General features: G+C 31.7%; 4 protein-coding genes across 5 annotated transcripts; all 4 read right to left on the bottom strand.

The window, feature by feature from the left end:
* Positions 1 to 230: 230 nt before the first annotated feature.
* Positions 231 to 2,294, bottom strand: LOC112776379 (chaperone protein dnaJ 8, chloroplastic). Its single transcript, XM_025820530.3, has 3 exons — positions 1,702 to 2,294; positions 1,383 to 1,451; positions 231 to 652 (listed from the first exon to the last, which is right to left on the bottom strand). The coding sequence occupies exons 1-3, from the start codon at positions 1,915 to 1,917 to the stop codon at positions 464 to 466; spliced, it is 474 nt and encodes a 157-aa protein (XP_025676315.1). The 5' UTR covers positions 1,918 to 2,294; the 3' UTR covers positions 231 to 463.
* Positions 2,295 to 5,307: 3,013 nt separating this feature from the next.
* Positions 5,308 to 11,509, bottom strand: LOC112775742 (probable protein phosphatase 2C 60). 2 transcript variants are annotated; one of them, XM_025819569.3, is made up of 11 exons: positions 11,370 to 11,509; positions 10,794 to 10,916; positions 9,936 to 9,999; positions 8,407 to 8,515; positions 7,553 to 7,706; positions 7,147 to 7,272; positions 6,735 to 6,858; positions 6,516 to 6,592; positions 6,240 to 6,292; positions 6,048 to 6,102; positions 5,308 to 5,929 (listed from the first exon to the last, which is right to left on the bottom strand). In XM_025819569.3, exons 2-11 carry the CDS (start codon positions 10,908 to 10,910, stop codon positions 5,723 to 5,725), a joined length of 1,086 nt encoding a protein of 361 aa, XP_025675354.1. In that variant the 5' UTR covers positions 10,911 to 10,916; positions 11,370 to 11,509; the 3' UTR covers positions 5,308 to 5,722. The 2 variants fall into 2 exon arrangements, with proteins under 2 accessions (XP_025675354.1, XP_072083174.1); XM_072227073.1 differs by having other exon boundaries at positions 11,063 to 11,434.
* Positions 11,510 to 13,329: 1,820 nt separating this feature from the next.
* Positions 13,330 to 15,659, bottom strand: LOC112776578 (protein DELETION OF SUV3 SUPPRESSOR 1(I)). Its single transcript, XM_025820782.3, has 3 exons — positions 15,485 to 15,659; positions 15,211 to 15,338; positions 13,330 to 13,694 (listed from the first exon to the last, which is right to left on the bottom strand). Exons 2-3 carry the CDS (start codon positions 15,299 to 15,301, stop codon positions 13,564 to 13,566), a joined length of 222 nt encoding a protein of 73 aa, XP_025676567.1. The 5' UTR covers positions 15,302 to 15,338; positions 15,485 to 15,659; the 3' UTR covers positions 13,330 to 13,563.
* Positions 15,660 to 17,367: 1,708 nt separating this feature from the next.
* Positions 17,368 to 21,357, bottom strand: LOC112776491 (ubiquitin-like modifier-activating enzyme 5). The gene is made up of 14 exons (XM_025820679.3): positions 21,008 to 21,357; positions 20,822 to 20,890; positions 20,573 to 20,686; positions 20,104 to 20,232; positions 19,826 to 19,894; positions 19,572 to 19,724; positions 19,449 to 19,485; positions 19,272 to 19,354; positions 18,959 to 19,033; positions 18,646 to 18,720; positions 18,383 to 18,469; positions 18,195 to 18,310; positions 18,030 to 18,076; positions 17,368 to 17,645 (listed from the first exon to the last, which is right to left on the bottom strand). Exons 1-14 carry the CDS (start codon positions 21,095 to 21,097, stop codon positions 17,506 to 17,508), a joined length of 1,284 nt encoding a protein of 427 aa, XP_025676464.1. The 5' UTR covers positions 21,098 to 21,357; the 3' UTR covers positions 17,368 to 17,505.
* Positions 21,358 to 21,944: the final 587 nt, after the last annotated feature.

The raw sequence follows: 21,944 nt of genomic DNA, 5'->3' as shown, positions 1-21,944 counted from the left end.
TGCTGACCCCCTAGACTTTTTCTTTGAATATATGACACGTGTCTTAAATAATATTAGCCGCTCTTCGATTTCCCTATGCTTTGAGTTGAGGATAAATATAAAATTAAAAGGATGCTATCATGATTAGCCTTTAATAATGCAGAAGACTTAAATCAAATTGTATATAATCTAATGTTTCATGTTTGTTCCTTAAACAATGTCAAGAGTTAGATAAGATACATAAACATATATTTGAAAAAAAAAAACAATAATTCTCTTCTCAAATTTAATTAATTTTGAAGGGACATTGAAATTGGACTATGTACATTGAACACCAACAATTGTTGGTAGGTACAAGTTGAAGTGGCTCTACGGCGCACTTTAGCTATTACTTATTAATTACATAACATTAACATAGCAATTGATGATAAATTCAAAGACTAGAATTAAAATTAATAATAATTTACATAAATTATTATTATTTTTAAATATAAGGATTAATGTGAGAAGAGTAATCACGGATTCCTGCACCTTCCCAACCCATCCATTCCTCCCACATGTCCCAATCTGGATCGTTCATTCCCCTAAGAGGCTCATCAATGCCCTTATCTTCATAATAAACATTGTACACTTCTGTCTCATTTGATTCTCCTCTCAAATTAGCCATCACAATCTGCATTCAAAACACCCAAACATTAATAATGATATCCAAATTAAGAAAACAAATTATGGACCCCATAATGTTGCTTTTGTTCTCATTTTTTTATTTTTTTGAAGGATATGTGTTAGTAGTTGGGATGATCATATCATTGCAACCACTGCCCTTTGCTAACATACACACCAACATTTACAATTCCTTTTTTTGGTTGCCACCGTATCTCCAACCCGACAGACCAAGAACTAATGTGTCGTAGATCAGAGCTCCATTTAAGAGTCTGCTGCTGGCCAAGGCGAAATTCGAACCCCGACACTTACTTAAGTGGACGAGTGAGCTGACCACTCGACCAACCCAAGTTGGTTAACATTTACAATTCTTTATAGTTGCATTATTTCATAATTATAATATTAAACTAAAAGAAGGTCAATTATGCAAGTATTATACAAACCACCCCAAAATTTTTATATAAAATAATTAAGATTTTTCTTTTGGCATAAAGAATCTGAACTTTTTTAAAATGAAATCAAAGAGACCCCATTCTTATTCTCTTGCATTATTGTTGGTCCACCAAAATATTTCTCACTTTATAGAAATAACAAATGACCAATTGATTGTCCCAAAACCACAAGCAGCATTTGTTCATGCCTCAATTAATAACAATTCAATTTTCAATATTCAATGATGCATTATTTTTATGTAACCAAAATTTAGGAGGAAATTTTGTTTGCATATGATTGTTACATACATCATAAGCCTCATTGATTTGATGAAACTGCACCCCACAATTGTTCCCTCTGCATACATCTGGATGATACTGCAAGAAAAACACAAAACAGATTATCAACTAATCAATATTTTAATTAAAAAAAAGGGGGGGGGGGGAAATGTCTCACTTGAACTTAATCAAATAATAACATGAGAAATTATCATCAGATGACATGTAAAGACTTAATTTGCATCATAACAAAAACACACAAAATATTTCTCTCATTTAGTTAAAAAATTGATGAAAAATGAAAAGAACAAAAGATAAGAATTGAAGGAAGAAAGAGAAGCAAACTAACCTTCAAAGCAAGTTGTCTGAAAGCCTTTCTAACTTCAGATTCAGATGCATCAGGTTGAATCCTTAAGGTCTTATAAGGATCTGCTACAGAAGAAGAAGAGCATGAAATCCTAAACTTGTTCATCTTCTTTCCTTTGTTTCCTTTGAATTGTTTCATCCATGAAGAAGATGATGACCCTTTTCCACCAACAACCCCAGCAACTGAAGCAGCAGCCATTGAAACTCTTAAAAGAAACCTCAACAGATGTCCAAAAACCACAAATATGAAACACCCCAACAGAAAACTATGACGACCCACAAAAACTTTGGGTATAAATAACACAACTTTGGTCTAAAGTTCTTTTTTTTTTAAAAGGGCAAGTAGAGTTGAAATAGTAGCTTCACTCTTGTTGAATTATTTAAGGCTCAATAATTGTGGAATTGATCAAATGGATGCTTTGAAACACTATTAAGTAAGAATAGAAAAATGGAAGGGAGTGGATTTGTTTATATAGTATAGTGTGAAATAAAATAAATAATAAATAATGATGAAGAAAGAAAAGGAATCTGAGGTGGAATTGGGAATGCAAGCACGGTTCTTATCCATTGAGTCTTATTGTGGAGTGACGTGTAACTTCGTATTTTGTGGAGAAGACAGAAATTATAGGCACTTATCTCTTGTGTTATGACTCTGTCTATTTTATTTTTATTTTTATTTTTTCTTCTGAAATTAAGTGAGAGTTAAGTGGCAAAATTTACTATAGATATACGGAGCCACTTAAATAAAAATGTCAAAAAGTCTTTTTTTAAATATATTTTTTAAAAATTAAAATTTAACATATATAATCAATTAAATTGTATTATTTTTATTAAAATTAACCTAAACAAATCAGTTTAACAAAAAAATTAATAAATTAAATTTTTAAATCGATATAAATTAATATTTTTTATAAAAAATTACTACAATATCCCTATTATAAAACACAACTAAAATATCCCTATATATATATATATATTGAAAACTTTAAATTCTAACCCTATAACGATAGAGAAGAAAATGACTAGAATTTAGAATTCTCAAAATTAATATATATAATAAGAGTATTTTAATCATTTTATATAATAGAGATATTGTAATCATTTTTTATAAAAAATAATATTAATTTAGACAGATTCAAAATTTGATTCACTATTTTTAGGTCAAATTAATTTGTCTGACCTAATTTTGACAAAAATAACATAATTTAAGTGATTATATGTGTTAAATTTTAATTATTAAATAAGACGTTTTCTGTGTCTTTATAGGAGCATCCCATAGAAATAAGTACGGTTTTAAGTTATTAAAAAACGGGAAAAACATTATTAACTAAATTTTTATAATTTATAAGGTGAAAAAATTTTAGAATTAGGACTAGGTAAAAAATTTAGATACGAGAAAAATGGGAAAGGATCAAAGGAGAGAGAGAAAAACAGCACATGAAAAAGGCAAAAGAAAAGAACAAAAGATGATAAAAAAAGGTGAGAGATTCTTGGATTATCCTTTATCTTTACTCTCTATTTTTTTGAAGGATATGATGTTATTTACTTGGTCTGAATTGGAAGACTGTTGTTTTGGATTATTTGTTTATTATTCACTGAATGAAGCATATAATATTGGATATCCCTTCCACCTCTATTGCCATTAATTCACTATTTATTATCCCTTTTACTTCTCTCAATTTATCTTTTTGGTGCAACAAATTTATAGTAGTTGGCAATTTGGTCATATTAGGCTATGCCATTTCTTCAAAATATCTAACTAAATGCCATTATTCTTGAAGAGAAATCTAATTAAATGTCAATGAAAATAAAATAACAAAAAAAATGAAGGAGCTGAAAATAAAAAAAAAACAGATACACACACATCCATATATGAGACAAATATGATGATTTAAATTATCTTTTTTTTCAGATAAAATAAACGTTTTATTTATGATCATGACTACTTCGAATGAGTGAAACACATTTTATAACGTGAACGATATTTAATATTTTAGTGAAAATTGCAACTATTTTGTGAAGACTACTAGCCACTCTCATGTTTCGTTAAATAGATATTTCTTATAAGTCCATATCAAATCGCCATTTCAATATCATTGTATATTCAAATTTTCATTTGCGGTGGATTTATGGTTTTGTGAAAATTAGAATCTTAATTTCTTTACAAATCATAAGGCCATTATTATTTTATTATGACAGTCACTATTAAGGTTGTGTTTGTTTACAGAGACAGATAGGAACACATAATCATATTTGACAAAAGAGATGTGAACAAAAATAATGTGTCTAGAGACATTGAATTAGTGTATTTTGTATCAATTCTGATAGGAAAGACACAAAAACATTAACAAAAGACATAACTTATTTTTTATTTTTTATTTTTTTTTATTATTTTTATTAATTTTTCATAATTATATTTTATATTTTATATTTTTTATCTTAAATTTTTTAAATAAAAAAAATAATGCGAATAAGTTGAATTTTCATAATTTATTCTAATTTTTTATCAAACAAAATACAAAAACACAAAAATTTGTGTCTCTATCTTTCAAGATCTTATCTTATCCTATTCTGAATATTTTATCCTGTTCTGAGAAACAAACACGATCTAAAAGCATCGTCTTAGATAAAGGTTAAAAATAAATAAATTAAAAAAAAAAGCCAAAAAGAGAGTTTACAAGCTAAAAATGTTGCGAGAAATGAAAGGTTTCAGAATTGAGATGATTGCAAAAAGAGGGAGGTGGCAGTAGCACTTTACACGTGTTGAATATTAACGCGACAATAGAGAGAGAATCAGTTGTAAGTTAATGCGCGTTCAGAACTAAGAAGATCCGATGCGATACGATAAGACCAGAAACACTAGCGGATAAGGGGTTCCTTCAGATTGGACACGTGGCAACCATGCAACCATCATCGCATCTATATATATCTCCCTTCTCTGCTTATCTCTTCCGTTTTATTCGGCACAGGCTTATCAGTTAATTTGCAACTTCTTTAAATGTAATTCTATCGACTCTGAAAACATTTTTCATTTATTAAATATGGAAATGAATTCTCTCGATTGTTAAAAAATAATTGAGAATGTAAAATATAATTTCTAATTTTTTAACTTTTTATATTTATTTATAGTCTCACTTATAAAATTAATAGTATAAAATTATATTTGCTCCCTTAATTATTAAAAAAAATTGAATAAAATTATATTTACTCTCTCAATTATTAAAATTGTAACGTAACAAATGGTATTCGTTTGATTATAAATTAACACTATACACCAATTATTAAGTTACTAGCCGTGGATAGATTAAAATGTACTCGTGGGGAGATCCTTCGACATTTCATACCTTGCTTCATCCATAATCTTTCACCATTATTTCTTTCTCTTATATTTCATTATGCAATCTCCACATGGTCTAGTAGAAGAGATACAAGCAGAACTTGAAATACACTTGTTTCATAACATTGTAGCTAGGGTATATAAATGATGAGGCTCAAGTAAAACAAAACGAAATATCATCTCTCCCAGAAAGAAAAATTAACAATAGTAACAATACTATATATCAGGGTTACGGGGGTCATTTCATCGCACTGAATCCTTAAAAGGCACAAGCTTGTATAGATGATGGGTATTGAAACATCAAACATGGTTCCATAATTTTAGAGATGTTCTTTCACGTATTGTTCTAGTCATCGATCACTGGTATTGCTAAGAAATAAAATTGACAAAAGAAAATGGCCAGAGGGGTGGTTTTAGCCATCCATTTAGGTGTCTGCCGTGCTTGCTGAGCCATTTGTTTTTTACCTTTCACATGTAGAGACCCGAATTTAATGTACAAAGTCAATAGCCCCCATGAGCAGCAGTAGTATCGAATTTTTTTCCCCCCAACAAATTTACAATCCCCTATTGAGAATCAACATCCTGCAAATATGGATATTAAAATATTACCCATGATCATCTCTGTGCTCGCGCCAATCGCTGTCTAGTCAGGTCTGAAACTCTTCCCTCACTTTTGTTCTGTTTGCTCTGAACTTTTATCAGCTTCGGATGGTTCCGCAGACGACTGAGGCGGGTCTGCATCAGAAGCACTTGGATTCGAAGGAGTTTTGAACTGAATCAAGATCATGGTCATGTTATCACATCCCTCGCCACCAGCTGTTGGTGCTAAGCACCTGTCGAAAACCATCTCGCACACCGCAGATAGTTTATTCTCCTACATATTCATGATTTTATATCGGTGTCATAACAGATTGCAATTATGACAATCCGCATGCTGTGGCCAAATTAATGTTCTCCATAACATAAACAAAAGTAAAAGCCACAGAACTTACCTCCTTTAACTTGGCATGTATGAAGTCCACAAGTTGTTGGCTTGACATGCAATCCCTACACATATAACAGGTTATATAATAGTTTGTTGATGATCAATAAAAATTAAAACAAAAAAAGGGGAAGATTTTCTAGGAACTTGGTAATATCAATGGAGTTCGTACACAGAAAATTTAAATAGCCAAGTAGCGTACCATATCCCATCACAAGCTATTACAAGGAACTCATCATCGTCACAAAGCTCAATCTGTTACAAAGAACACGGAAAAGAAAATTCAAAAGAGCAAACAAAATGGCAAATAACACAATGAGGGGATGTCAGACGAAAAAGAAACTCAAGTCATAGAATTCCTTTTTCAAATAAATATATTTCTTTCACCCATCAAACACGAGGAAACCAGAGAGGCATGCAAGAAAAGGTGCTAATCGTGCCATAAATATTAACATATAATGTGCTGAGCAATACTTACGGAAGTTATGTCAGGCTCAGCACTCACAATCTGTTTCTCAGCAGGCAAACGTTTGTTCTGCTTGAATTCTATGTCTCCTGTAATTGAGGGAATTTTTTATTACAAATTTTTGGGACTAATGAAAGGAAAACATTTGTAGAAAGCAACAAGTAAATTTTACAATAGTAATGAACTCTCACATTTTTCCTTACAAACTTTATAAAAACAAATTCCTATTACCGATCGCTCTAGCCAAGTTTAAACTTCCATTGACACGTCCAACTTGGATGAAACCACCAGCATTTAAAATCCTGTCTCTCTCAGCCTCAAGCTCAGGCTTGTGATCCTTAGACAAATTGTGTGCCTGGAAATACAACTTCATTAAAAAATCAAGAATATAGATCATGCTGAGTAGCAAGCTATGCTGGTTCAACCTCAATCACGAACCCTTCAAAGCAAAAGGAAATAAAATGTGCTACATTATATATGTCCAAGCTTATCCATACTGAAATATCTATCTCAGAATACAAAAGGTGTACTCTGAATTAGCAATCTTTACCACCAGAACTCTCATCAACCATATTCAATACCCTATATTGCATGCCTAGTAAATTCGAGACAATTAAAAAACCACAAAATGAGGTGGAAGTACCTGGCCCTTCCTTGATAATACACATCTAGAATCACCAGCATTGGCGACGACAAGTTTGTTTCCTCGAATGACAGCCACACAAGCTGTACTTCCAGAGTTTGGTCCAGTGAAATCAGAATGTGGTCCCTATTTGCAGCATAACATCCTCAGTTTAAAATAACACATTTTATACAGTAAGGATTCAAAGTTTGTATGCCCAACATCAGACCTAATGATTTTTATATGTAACTTGCAGTCATTTATTGAGAAAGGACCTTCGGTTAAATTCACAAGCTTATATTCCACATATCAAAAGATTCCAACATACATGCAGCATAGCTTTTATTTTATTTATAAAGAAAGGAGCAAAGAAAGAGTAACAAGCAGAGGTGGAACAAGAAAGCAAAATGGGTTCATAATCCATTACCTCCTCAAAAGCCCAATCATCAGAATGGTCATTTGGTTCACCACTCCTGGGAGACCATATAAACCCCTCTAGCATTCCAGACAACTTTTCTATTTTATCTCCCAAGACTGCCAATTCTCTCCACCCTCTTTGTCCACGCATCATCTCATCCATTCTGCCTCAATATGAAGGAAGAAAAAAATGGGCACAACTTTAACAAAACTATTTGTCTCAACTCCATATCCCACTTTTGTTTATTGGGCAGAAAAACCATCACATGTTTAAAAACTTAGATAAGAAAATCATTTTGATCATGAAGAGGAAAAGTATACGTAAGAACTTAACACTCATTCCCAAAAAATGACTGGCGGTTCAGGTGGTCACGGTTCCAATAATTTTACAAGCATAAATGTCTACACAAACATTCACATGCATGGCACTTTAAAACACTTTGTTTTGTTAATGCTTTTAAGATATAAAGTACGTGAGTAAAAATAAGAAACAAATAAATGAAGATTAAAGGGGTTTTGAAACTTCCAATAACTCACAGGAGAAGTAGAAAACAGAGGGAAGTAGAAAAGTGTTTTTAAAATTATTTGTAACTGCACATAACTTCTAGGGATCCAGCTATATTTGTATCTTGAAGAGACCGGGATGCCAAACCTCCCCTGGGCATGTAAATTAGATAAAGTAAATTATCTAGAGCAACAGTTGAACATCAAGTATTGCAAGCTTGAGCATAGTCCTACTTAGTATTTTGTTATCTATACTCCTACCTGACAATCTCATCGCCATGCTTTTATCCGCATGCAGTAAGTATAATGAAAATTCTAAATAAACAAAACAACAAACAAAATAAAGAATAAAAAAAGCACCTAAGGAAAGTTTTCTGTAAGGATGTGCCTATATCTCCAGCTAAGTAAGCTTCATGCTTAAGCATTTGTTGATGTAGATACTTGGCACAGAATTTGGAAACTGCTTTGCCTGCAAATAGGAAAAACCATATGGAAAGATATTAGAACCAGAAGTGAGCTAATTAATATGCTATATATGTTGGTTCCATCACAATAATTTTGAAATCTTTAACACCTAAAGATCTCCAAGTTATTAAGGAAGCTTTACAACAACAACAACAACAAAGCCTTATGATCAACACTAATTTAAACTGGAATGGGTCAATACTGAGAAAGTACACCCAAAAACATGGATAATATGTTCCCTCCTTTTTTTGTTGCCTTTTTTTTAACATGGATATCAAAACAAAATCCTGAAGTTGAAAATAAATGAAATGCATGAAAAAGACATTAGAGTGTGCTTGAATGAGGTAATTAAGGGAGGGAAAGTAATTTTAGAGAGTATTTAAAATTCTCAATGGCAAATTCAAGGGATTTTTTTAATGATGGATTTTAACTATTAAAAGGAAGAATTTTAATTCCCCAACAGAGAAGGAATTTTAATTTCCCCCTCTCTCTACATCACTTCAAAATGCATTCATATGCATTAATTAACACTTATAAATAATATCAACTGCATATTTTATTAATGGAGATAAGCTAATTACCTCAACCAAAAAAAGACCAGAATTGAAGGGAATTTAATTACGGCATTTAGATTCCCTTATATTTGAAATAAACTGAAATTAAAGAATACCCCATCCAACAGACCCTTAAGGTGTTCATAAGTGGATTGGAAAAGCATTTTTTTCAAACACGAGCTCTGGTTATAACAAGCATCTAACAAGAATGTACCAAAAATGTTAAGTATACAGCCTACAGGGATCTTTGTTTGTAGAAAATGGAAATATGTTGGAATTCTGAATCACATATATAACAAGGAAATTATTAAAAGAAAAAAAGAACAAGAAGAAAGAAAGAACAAGAGAGGAAAATCAATCTTAAAGCAATGTTTTACAACCCTGAGAAGTTTACAAGTGTTGTAAACTGTAATTGTAATCAATACCTATATATATGATGATTGGGGGAGAATGAGAGACCGTAACAACTTTTGGTTTCTCTTGGTCTCTTTATAATAACTACTCATTATAATAACTGCCTACTAACACTAAACCAGAAATATATTTTTATTTCTCTTATATTAAATTTAAGTTAACTATAAATAAGTGATATTAGGACAAGGTGGAACATGAAGCATATAAGGTCATGTAAAGTAAATGAAACTTGATCAGTACATGACAGAGAAGACAACAGCTACAGCATGTGTAAATGAAAAGGCCAGCCATGTTTAGGTGGATTCCAATGGAGACATCAAAATGGAGAACCTATATTACAATAATATTGAATGTCTCAGGACCTTCGGTGCACTCAGCGTTCTAATTAATGAGCATGGATCCAAGTTGGCATTAAAAAGATATATGTTACTGAATAACTCAAGAGTTAATACCCACCTCCATGGCCATCATAAACACCAAAGAAAGATGTAGAATCATCCAAATCTGGATAAGCTGCATGCTGGCAAGTAATAATAAGAATTAAATTCTATACTCTTCACATTAAAAAAGATTGTAATACTAACATTACGCTAATTAGGTAAAAAAGAACCAAGGTAAAGTGGTAAACCATCCACACCATATATGCAACTATTACTTCCAAAGAGAGGCAAACTCTCATGAGTCTTCTAGGTATACAGAAGGAGGGCAATTTTATCTCTCTGAATTTTTAGGTAGTATACGGGTTATTTGTTACTTAAATCTGATTCACATCAATAGCTGACTAACAAAACTTTTATAGAAGAACTACAAATAAGTGATACCTTTGCACTCTTCATCATAACAGACCAATGATCAAATAAGGTAATCTGTAAAAAACGTAAGACACTAATCCTTTCACAACCTTCTCACAGTATCAGAAACTTAATATCACTATTTTATCAGTCACTAATATGCCAAACACTTGACATAGTGCATGATTTTGATTTCCTTTACACTTGACTATCTGATATTACGGCTGAAAACCCACCCTACTTTTGTGTACAATGTTTTGAATCGCAGTGATTCTCTGATGTCAAGAGGCTTAAATGTGCAAGGCTGATACATAGACATACACTAATCAAATTATCAACTGAAAACTAACTTTTAACTAACTTCAACTACCTAATTGATGAAAGAAATTCCACCAAATGAAATATTCAAAATAAAAATGGAAATGAGATTCTACGATATAAAATTATTGTATTTACAAATTATCAATTAACAAATAAAATAAAATAAAATAAGAGACTGAAAGAGAAAAGAGTAGTTAGTTACAGCATCTTCCATGGAAGCACGCCAGCCCTGCATGGAAGACAGACCATACCGAAGCTTGTCGTTCTCACCATCTTCAGATGCCTTCTCTGTTTTCGGCGTACTCAGATATATCCCCATCACAAACTGCAACAACCAAAAAAATTATAATTTAGCAATTTTTCTCTTTAAATTTGTGGTTATAAAAAATAAGAAACAATAAATCACAAGAATACGCATCATTTCAGAAGAAAAAAAAAAGAAAAAAAAGTCAAATCTAGTTCTAGCCATACTCTTCTTACAAGATGCGGTTCCGCAGACAACGGCGATATTCTAAAACGTGATTCAAACAGAGAAGAACCAATGCAATTTGCAATGTAATTCAGTAAAAGAAAATCTAAAATAAAATCCAATGCGTAACACGAGCAGTAATTTGAACGAATGAAGAAGCATGGAAGATATGAATCAAAGTTCGAACCAAACGCTAAAGTGGTGTCAAAAATGAGGATCTAAAAAGCACGAGAAAGAATTGAAATCAGAATAGGAGAATAAGCAAAAATAGAAGGGAAATCAGGAGTTAGGGTTCGTTGAAACACTCACTTGCGTTAGAGAGAGAGAGAGATTTGAAAGTGTGTGAGGAATGGAAGAGGAAGAAATAGCAGAACAGAAGAAAATTGAAACGCTTCTTTTCTTAAACCAGCGGCTGCCACGTGTTTCTTTTCATTCTCCCATTTTTCCTCTATTGAAAATATAAAATATAAAATTATCAACATGAGGAATTTTTTTGCATGGACCGATTGAAATTAAAAATTAAAAATAATTACAGCTTTATTCTATCACTATATTGAAACATCTTTTCAAATCTATAAACACATATATTATAATATTTATTAGAATTATACCATGAAAAACTAATTACCTCCTCTCTTTTTTTAAAAAAGACACTCTACTGTGCAGATTGGAATGGTACAGAGAGAGAATATAATTTCTTTTATATTTATTTTTTATTATTTTATTTTTATTCAAAATATGGATCCTACCTTTATTAATCTTTCTTTCATCCTATTAAAAGAAAAATCTATAAACTTACATCTTTACTATATAATTCACCTAAAAAAAATTATCCCTATCTTCGAGTGTATGAACAAAATAATATTTTGGTGTCTTTTATAGGGGCTATTGTACATTGAAATGCTATGATAGAGAAATAAAATTAAGATTACATTTATATTTTAAATTATTTTCATCTTCGTTGTTAAATTTACTATTGTTTTCTTCTATAATTCAAATAGTAGGTACACTTCATTCATCTCAATATCATTATTGATGTTATGATTGTTATCTTCAACGCCTATAAAAAATGATAGGTTCATCATTAAACATAGGTAAAATTATTCGCCACACCGTCAAAAACTCAAAATAACAGAATTGTAGCCAACATATAATTTAGTTTCTCAAGAAAAATTACTCTATTATTCTATTAATAAAATATTGGATAAACTGAATTTTACTATACTGCAACCATAAAATTACCAATTTACTTCTAGTGTTGGTATATGATTAATCAATAATATAAATTTTACTAGAAAATAATCCAGATTTATTTTATTTATTGTTATTACTTATTAGATTAGATTCCCTTGATCCTTATCCCGAGTGAAGTTGTTCTTGGAATCAATAATGGACCTGAGTTTATTATTATAATAAAAGAAACTTTCAAAGGCGCGTTTGGTTTTTGTTTTTCTTTAAAGTTAAGGGTACATAATTATTATGAGCTTGATGTTGTTTAGCAGACAGATCTAAATCATCAAATGGGAGACATCTCATCGCTAAGTATATTTAAAATGTTAGATTAGTGATTATTGGAAGTTGATAATATAAGAATTGGTCCACTCCCAAGTGAATGATAATAACTATCTTGGCTTAGTTGCTCTACCTTTCATTAGTTGTGGCTTTCATTGGTATTCCATCAATTTTGAACGGTGTCTCACCCCACCATATCAACTTGAACGAAATCAAAACTAGCAACCGAATTTTACATTGAGAACATAGGTTTCTACTTATATGATCCAAGTTCAACATGATAAAATGTAAACTCAAAACGTAATAATATAATAATATAGAAGAATTCTTCTATCTTATTCTTTTTTTTTCGCTTTAGCTTTAATGGTGAAGAACTCAAAACTATCATGATCCACAAGACCATAACTCGAGAGATTTATATCCTCTAAATTTTAAATTTTACTTTAAAGAGTAAAATGTAATCTTTCATCCTTAGATAGATTTTCTCTCATACTTTTTCTTGATCCCACCACCTATGAAATAAATAGTGAGAGATCATAAATTTAGAGGATCCAAATTCTAACTCAAGTGTTTCCGAATTCCGATGTAGAAAGTTCTTCCAAAGCATACGAGTATGTAGTCACTTTTTGACTTCTTAGTAAAACTAACTTGGGACATTGGCATTCAAATTCCTAGGGTTGTTGAATTCAGATACCCACAAGCCAGTTTCTGCAGACTCCACTTTCACCAGTTATTAATGGGAAAGCACACCAAGGGATTGTGACCCAGTTTAAAACTTATGAGATAAAATACAATTAAAGTACAAGCAATACTTCTATCTAGATGTTCTTCAGAAATAACAACTTAAGTCCTTATGTTCTGCCTTACTGTCTTACATCTACTAAATGAAAAGGCATATAGCTTTCATTTCTTTTCCACAAAAGGAAACACCAACAGACTCAAGTACCTAACTCATGACACTTTTATCAACCGATCGTAGCAAGCAGAATGTTTAATTCTTTTCAGTATTGCTCTCCAGCTCTCTCCTCAGCTGAAGAGAGAAATCATCACTGACATCATCATCATCCCAATCATCCTCCCACTGTTGGGTCACTTCCTTGCCTTCCTCTATAGCATCCCACTCTGTAAGTAGTATAAAAGACAAAAGTGAAATATAAGCATTAGAATATGAGCATATGGAGCAGAATTGCTGAAGCTCCAAGTCCCCAAACCAATAAGTGGTAAAAGCAGACGTAACTACCAAAGACCTTTGAAATATCATTATTACCGGATGAACGAGAAGTAGCAAAGTTATTAAATGAATACTGATATTTTTAAGAATAACGAGAAAGACGATGAATGAGGAACAAAGTATTTGGCATTGTAATTACAGCAAAATGGTGAGTTTATACACACAAACCTTTGAGTACAGTCAAGGTCGGTTAGTTTAGCAGATTTTAGCCAGATTAGTTTCCCAAGGTAGCTGGTTAGTTATTACAAAACGGCTAGTCTAGGCACACTAACCTTTGAATATAGTCATGGTCAGTTAGCTTAGTAGAATTTAGCTAGATTAGTTTGCCAAGGCATCTGATTAGTTATTACTTGGTTACTTCCATTTATTTTTGGTCTAGGCCGCAGTATACAGACTCTATACATCGAATAATCTAGTTCAAACTAGGTCAATGCACTATGAGGGTATCATTATCCCAAACCTAGATTCTTTTATTCATAACACTCTAACCTTAAAATAAGTGTCAAATCACCTTTACCAATCTGCATTGTTTGAATTTTATTATTCTAAAAGGTTGTATTACTTTATATTACTCATAAAGTCACAGAATTATCTAAGAAGCACACACTACATTGAGTTGTCGTTTCTACATGACGGGCACATTGCTAACGGCAAACCTCAATGATATTCATCCGACACACATGCCCATCCTCTGTACAGCAGTGTTTTGATCAAGACGCAAAAAACCTCATTGAACACACACCAACTAACAGACCATTGCATCTAATAGTATCTTGACCAAATTATCAAAAACCTCTTTAAATCTCCAAACATGCCCTGGCATGCTTGGACACCAGGATAAAACCCAGCCAAGCCTCAGTTATTAGAATAAACCTTTGTTTTTATTAGTAGACTTATCAAGAACATTTCGTCGGAAGCATCCTGTCTTCTTGCTTTCGAATAGCCCACGATAGACGTAAAGGCATGATTAGTTCCACTTCACACGAGGGTCAAGGGGTAGCAACACCTCAAAGCTGTTCATAACTAACCCTACACCTCTCTTAGAAGGACCAAGAGTCATATCACTAAATCTCATTTTAATTCTTTTCATACCTTCAACTCTCTCTATTACTCTAACTTGTGCGGTCGTGCCCTGTTTCTCAAACACTAGGCAAAACCTCGCATGGATTTGCAGCAATATACTAAGAATCATTCCACTGTCATGGTTTAACGCTTATTGGATTAAAGAAAGCCTCTCCACAATTATGGATTATTATCATAATAACAAAATCCTCAAGCCACAACCATAAATTCAAAATAATGCTTCAACGAATTTGATAAAAAGGAAACACTAAAACACAATCATTGGCTAAAATTGAAAAGAGAAACAAACAGATCGAAAGAATGAGGAATATGGATTTCACTAACCTTCATTGATTTCAAACTCTTCGAATTCGTCATCGTCTTCGAAGAGATCGATCTTGACGTCCTCCGTGGCTGCCTTTGTTTCCGTCGCCATGGTAAAATCTCAACGTGCGCTCAATTCGAAGCCGAAACTGCAATTGTTTGATGAACACAAAAAGGGAAAAACAATTTTTTAATAAAAAAAAAAGGACCGAAAGCTCAATTAATAGTAATAAGGTTTTAAATAAAAAGAATTTGCGATTAGAAGTGAGGAATTAAGGTTTGTTGGAACACTCACTTGAGTCGTAAAGAGGAACCAGGAAGTGAGAAAGAGAGGGATTTGAGTATGTTTTGTGTGAGGAATTAGGGTTTGCTGGAACACTTGTTCTTGTGAGGAATTAGTTTTGGAATTGCTTATTTGAAGGGTAGCTTTGCTCGTTGGAGAAAGTATCTAGATGAACTTAGGTTAATGGGTAATTTTTTTTATCTTTAGTTTAAAAAAAGCTTAATTACTCTATTGGTCTGTATAGTTTTGCGAAATTTTTAATTAGGTCTTTATACTTTTTTTTTCTTTTTAATTGAGTCCTTACACCAAATTTTTTTTAATTGGGTTCCTATATTTTTTTTCCTTTTATTTAGGTCCCTATGCCAATTTTTTTTTAGTTGGGTTCCTATAAAATTAAGTCAATTACTACTAAGAAATACTTAATTAAAAAAAAAATTAGTGCAGGACCCAATTAAAAAAAAAGTATAGGGACCTAATTGAAAATTTCACGAAACTATAAGAATCAACAGAGTAATTAAATATTTTGAAAATACTGTATCAAATAAGTATTTCACTATTTTGACTTTTGAGCTTGCTAAACTAAAAATTATTTTGTGTTAGCATGTTGATTTTTAAGAAAGATGTTTTAGAAACACACACAGATATTTCAAAACTACTATCACTCCTAATATTTGAATAAAAATATGATAATTATTATTTAATTATACATTATACATTTATATTATTTTTAATCAACAAAATAATAAACAAAAAGCCAATAAGTAATAGCTCAAATGGCATAGTCTCCACATATTCAATTAAGAGGTTGCGGATTCGAGTTTCATATATTTGGTAAAAAATAATAATAATAATAAACAAAAAGACCTGGGCTAATTGTTGATAAAATACAAATGTCAAAATAGTTATTAAATATAAAACTAATTTAATTATATTATTTATAAAATTTAATTAAAAATGTAAATGAAATTTGATTATATTAATTATAACTTCGATCCTATATCTTTTAAACTAGAAAAATCATTTTAATTGTGAAACATAATTTCGTCATATTCACATTTATTAATTTTGTTTTTAGGTGTCCACCACATTCGTTAATATTGTATAGTATATGTTGACATTGTTTTTTTGGTGTCTATGAATTTTTTTGGTGTCTATGTTTGACATTGTTTGTTTACAAAGAAACCGATTTCTTATTCACTATTTAAATAAACAAAGTGAAATTAGGTGTGAATTTCTAAGTTATTCTCCCGAGACAAATCATCATATGCTCCTTGTTACAATGATCTTTGATTTATGTCGACTATCACTCACTCACTTCTCAAAAGCTATTAAGACCTATGATGCATGAACACTGACACAAGACACAATACGATATGGGACACACCAACACACAAATTTTAAAATCTTACATGATACAAGAACACGCATATATATAAAATATAAAATATCTTTTTAAATAAATTATAATGATATTTTGATATTTTATTGATATTAAAATATAAATTAAAATTTTTTATTATTTTTAATGTCTTATTTTAATTATATCAAGTATTTAAAATATTTTTTGTTTTAATAAATAATAATATATACTATATCTAAATTTATTTTAAGAATATATGTTAAGAATAAGACTGAACACGCGGACACGTTATGATATTTAGGTGTGTCCAGACGTGTTCGGAGAAGAATTTTTTATTTTTTATTAAGACACGGTTGGACACAACAGACACGCGCGTGTCGGACGAGTGTCGATGAGTATCGTGTCCAAAATGTGTCCGACACGGAGACACAATAACTCAGCGAAGTGTCCGTGCTTCATAGATTAAGACCTATTATTGAAACAGCATCCCATTCCCACATGATACCAACATATAAATTTCAAAGAACAAAAAGGATGAACACCAAATTTTATCTTGAAACTGCTTGCCTGAACAATTATACCCCCTCAAAGGGGTTTCTGCTTTCTGTTTCTGTAAGGAAAAAATAAACAAAATCTTTTCCTTCTTTAAAATAAGTCCCTATGAAAACACTGACTACTTAGAATTAATAGCTTCAAGCTGCCTTCGGAGTTCCTCAAGGTCCTCGTTGTCAGTGGTTGGAGCTTCAGAAGTCACTATGTTCCGAAAATCATCCGCGACAGGAAGTTCATGAGTGAGACCTTCAGGCAATATATCTACAGCATATATTGAGGGAAGTTGTTACCAGATTTGATAATAATTGGAATTGAATAGTGGAATTAAAACAAATGTTGAAACCATGGTGAATAGAGAGACACATCGACTAAAAAGATGTATATAACCTTGAAAATTTACTTTTGCAAGATGAAACATATTGCGAGAAAGCGTTTTTATGAAGGATATAGATGATAAGACGAAAGTAAAACTCCTCTAGCCATGAGATTGAAAAGATTTCTCATGTAGCTGATTTAATAAGGAAACCAACATCAACATCTATAAAGCCAGTACCACAAACTAAAAAAACGGTTGCACAGTTTTATCTTTACTTCAATCTTCATTCAGCACATGAATATAAACTTTAGAAAAGTATCAAGTAATACCTGAATTTTTGGCACTAGAAACATCTGGTTCACAATCATCAACAACACTGAAAATTCAACCACAAGAATATGATCACTACATGATAACGCTAACATTTTTCAAGAAGGAATCAGATTAACACATAATAATGTGAAGAAGAGGAACATAAAAAGAGTATTAAGCACCTTATATTCCATTCATTGTCAATGTGAAGCGGACCCTCCTCGGTGAACGGTGCTTCAGCTTCTAGCTTTGCTTTTGCTGCAGCATCTCTTGCGGGCTTTGCAAGAATGTACTCTTTCTGCATTAACATTTATAGTTCAATAATTCGACTATAATATTTGCAACAATGGCCTGACTAAAAACATCTTACCTGTCTTTCTAAGCATGCAAAATTTGAACATTGAGGATTCGGCTTCATTTGCATGGTAGGGAAAAAGTCCTTAAGAGAATTATATCCCTATATATAAGAAAACAATAATGGGGATGTCAAAATAACCAAATTTCTTTTTGAAGACTATAAAGTTTTTTACCCCTCTATACGTTAAGAAGAAAAAAAAAAGGAATAATCAGCTCTATAAGACAACTCAACGAGGAGGAGAATAGAGGGAACATTGTTGTAGGTGTGATACTTACCAAATATGGAGAGACTTGACCAAAACCTAACAAGAATTTGAGTGTGTTTTGCACTAGAAGCCCGGCAACAACCCCCTGGAAAATGAAAACAAAATTTAGAATGCCAAACAAATAAAGTGAAAAACATGTTTTAAACAATACTCTAAGGTTAGTAGAAAATGCCATATAAGTGTTTACTTAGAACAGTTCAGTCTTTTCACGCACGATAAAGGCACCAGATTCAATTATAATAAGATGGATTTCCATAAAAACTTGTTGATGTTTAACTATACACAATAAAAGCAAACATGAGGGCTGGAGGATTATATTATACCATAGTTGTTGGTAAAGATGCAGCACAAACCCCTTCACGCTTGAGTGTACGTTCATCTACTCCAGATGCAACAACCTAAGAGGAAAAACATAAATGTATGCTTTCATATTTTTGGTACATACTGCATAAAAGTTTCACATTTGAAGTAAGCCACATGTAGTTGTATATGATAACAATTTAGTTGCATAGTCCATGATAATTTAAGAAAACATTGTGGTATAATAGACTAAAAATGTTTGAGCTCCTGAAACTTTGCATATTATGAGGTTAATTAAACTTGACCCTGTCAAGGTGAAATAAAGAATAGACATACCAAAGGAGGTGCACATGCAAAACATGCAGTTTCACCAGGAATAAGTAGCTGAATATGACCAGAGACAGCATCCTCAGAAACACCTGTTCAATTTTTATACTTCAATTGAGTTTCCACATGAAAAGTGTAATGATCATACACCTATACAAGCAAACTTTGAAGATAAGAATTGCATACCTGACTCCAACCAGGTCTGGCTCAATTCATTACAAGCCTGCAATTCAAGTAGAAATCTGTTAGACATGACAATTCGCCCACCCAAAAATAAAGGACAGATTTAATCATCTAAGATTATAATACCTGGTTTACAGCCATTCTTGCTTCATAATTATCTACACAACTTAACACAAGATCCACACCACTGTCTTGTTTGGAAGCGCAGAATGACTTATTTTTCAAAGATGACATGAAGGTTTCAAAGCCCTCCACTGTTGTGATATTCAATGTATAGCTCTAAATGACAAGGAAAATAAACTGTCAGCAAGCAACTTGTCTTAGCAACATTGAAACATGGAGTGAACCAAGAAAGGCTATAAACAGTACAAAATACTTACCTCAAGCAGAACATCAGGGTTAATATCTGAAAGAGTTTGTACGGCTGCATCTGTCTTTGTCATACCAACCTGGAAAGCCAGAACGGATTAGTTAATGTATGGGTTATGTAAACTACCAGAAGCCTTTATATGTAAACTACATAAATTTTGCATGTACATATATCTGGCACTCTGGCAGTTATTGCAATCATCAAAATTTATGGTTTGCTCCTAGAAATTAAAACACAGATCAAATACACAATTCTGTAACACAAGAAAATGAGGTCTTATATACTCACCTGATCTGGACGAAAGAATAGCCTATTCATGTTTGCAAGCTCTACTTTGTCATAATCATACAGCAATAGTCGACCTATACCGCATCTAGTTAGCATCTCAGCAGCAACACTTCCTACCCCACCTATTCCCTGTGATTGTATAATAACGAAAAACAATATGAATTCATAAGCTAAACGTAGTAGGAAAACACACCCAAAGAATAAGATAGGGGACTTTTACAGAAGAGTCAGATTCACATCTCTGTCCTATCTTTCAAAATATAATTGTCCATAGAAACTCTTTGCAAATTATCCTACTAATTTAGTGTATCATGGGAAAGTAATGTTTCTTCCTGTTGATGTTCAAAAATCATGTATTTTCAACTTTAATAATGCAAAATATTAGACTATTCTATATTAGATACACCATGCTCAATAAGGGGTATACAAGTGCAAATAAAGTACAGTGAAAGAGGAGATTGATACAGACAACAATGGCAACGGAGAATTCCCGTATCCTCTCATAGTTCTCCACAATACCCATTCTCTGAAGTGCCATAAGCCTACTGTACGGATTGCTGTCTACAACCTCAGCACTCATATCCTGCAACCAACAACACAAACTTTTAAATGCTATTATGGTTTTCTAGCTAATTAACTAACTAAGTAATTAAATTATATGAGATGATAAATTTAATTTATTTAAGCAATATCTGCTGAGATACCACAGAGAAATTACCTTAACTTTGGAGCGCCGAACAGGTTCAGACTTGGCAAGGGTTGCAAGATGCTCAACACGCGATTGAATCTTCGAAAACGGAAAAAAACAAACATGAAAACCAAGCTAATTAGAATGCAGGGCAAAAATAATATTGAATAATTGAAAGAAGAAAAAATGCCGCAGAGATTGGGGATTATATAATACTTTAAGGAGGGAAGCATGGAGAGATGGATCTGGAAGGGATTGGTTGAGAGATTGAAGATCGGCCATCAACTGTTTCAGCTCCACCTCCATTGTTTCTCGTTGTCGTCTTCTTCTTGTTTCTGGATTTCGGATCTGAATTCAAATTGAGATTGAAATGTGAATCCCAAACGCAGAATTGAAATATCTTGAGCTGAACCCCCACGCACCGCTCAGTGCCGCAGCTCCGTTAACTGCAGTGTTGGTGTAACTCGCAAGACCAATGACTCAACGCGACCACGCTCACCGTTTTTGTTATGGGTTGTTATAGGAGCACTTAGATAAAGATATCAAAAATATCTTTTTTTTTTAATATTTTTTAAAAATTAAAATTTAACATATATAATCAATAAAATTGTATTATTTTTATTAAAATTAGATTGAATAAATTAGTTTATTAAAAAAATTAATATTTTTTATAAAAAATTACTATAATATTCTTATTATACAATACAACTAAAATATTTCTATCATATATATATATTTTGAAAATTTTAAATTCTAATCCTATAAAAAAAAGTTAAAATTTATAATTTTTAAAATTAATATATATTATAAGAACATTTTAGTCATTTTATATAAAATAGGAGTATTATAGTTATTTTTTATAAAAAATAATATTAATTTAGACAAATTCAAAATTTGATTCACTATTTTTCGGTCAAATTAATTTGTCTGACTTAATTTTAACAAAAATAACACAATTTAAGTGATTATATGTGTTAAATTTTAATTATTAAAAAATATCTTCAAAAAAAGACGTTCTTTGCGTCTTTATGGGAGCATCCCTTTTTGTTATTAGTTGATCAAAATTTTTGGGATTATAACTTAAGAAAAACAAAAATATTATTTATTTAAGTAAAAGATTGCGAGAAAATTTTTTAGTGAAAAGATTACAAAA

Source organism: Arachis hypogaea, chromosome 19, assembly GCF_003086295.3.
Source record: "Arachis hypogaea cultivar Tifrunner chromosome 19, arahy.Tifrunner.gnm2.J5K5, whole genome shotgun sequence".
NCBI lineage: Eukaryota > Viridiplantae > Streptophyta > Magnoliopsida > Fabales > Fabaceae > Arachis > Arachis hypogaea.
The sequence above is the reverse complement of the archived record's forward strand: the minus strand, read 5'-3'. Positions and strand labels throughout refer to the sequence as shown.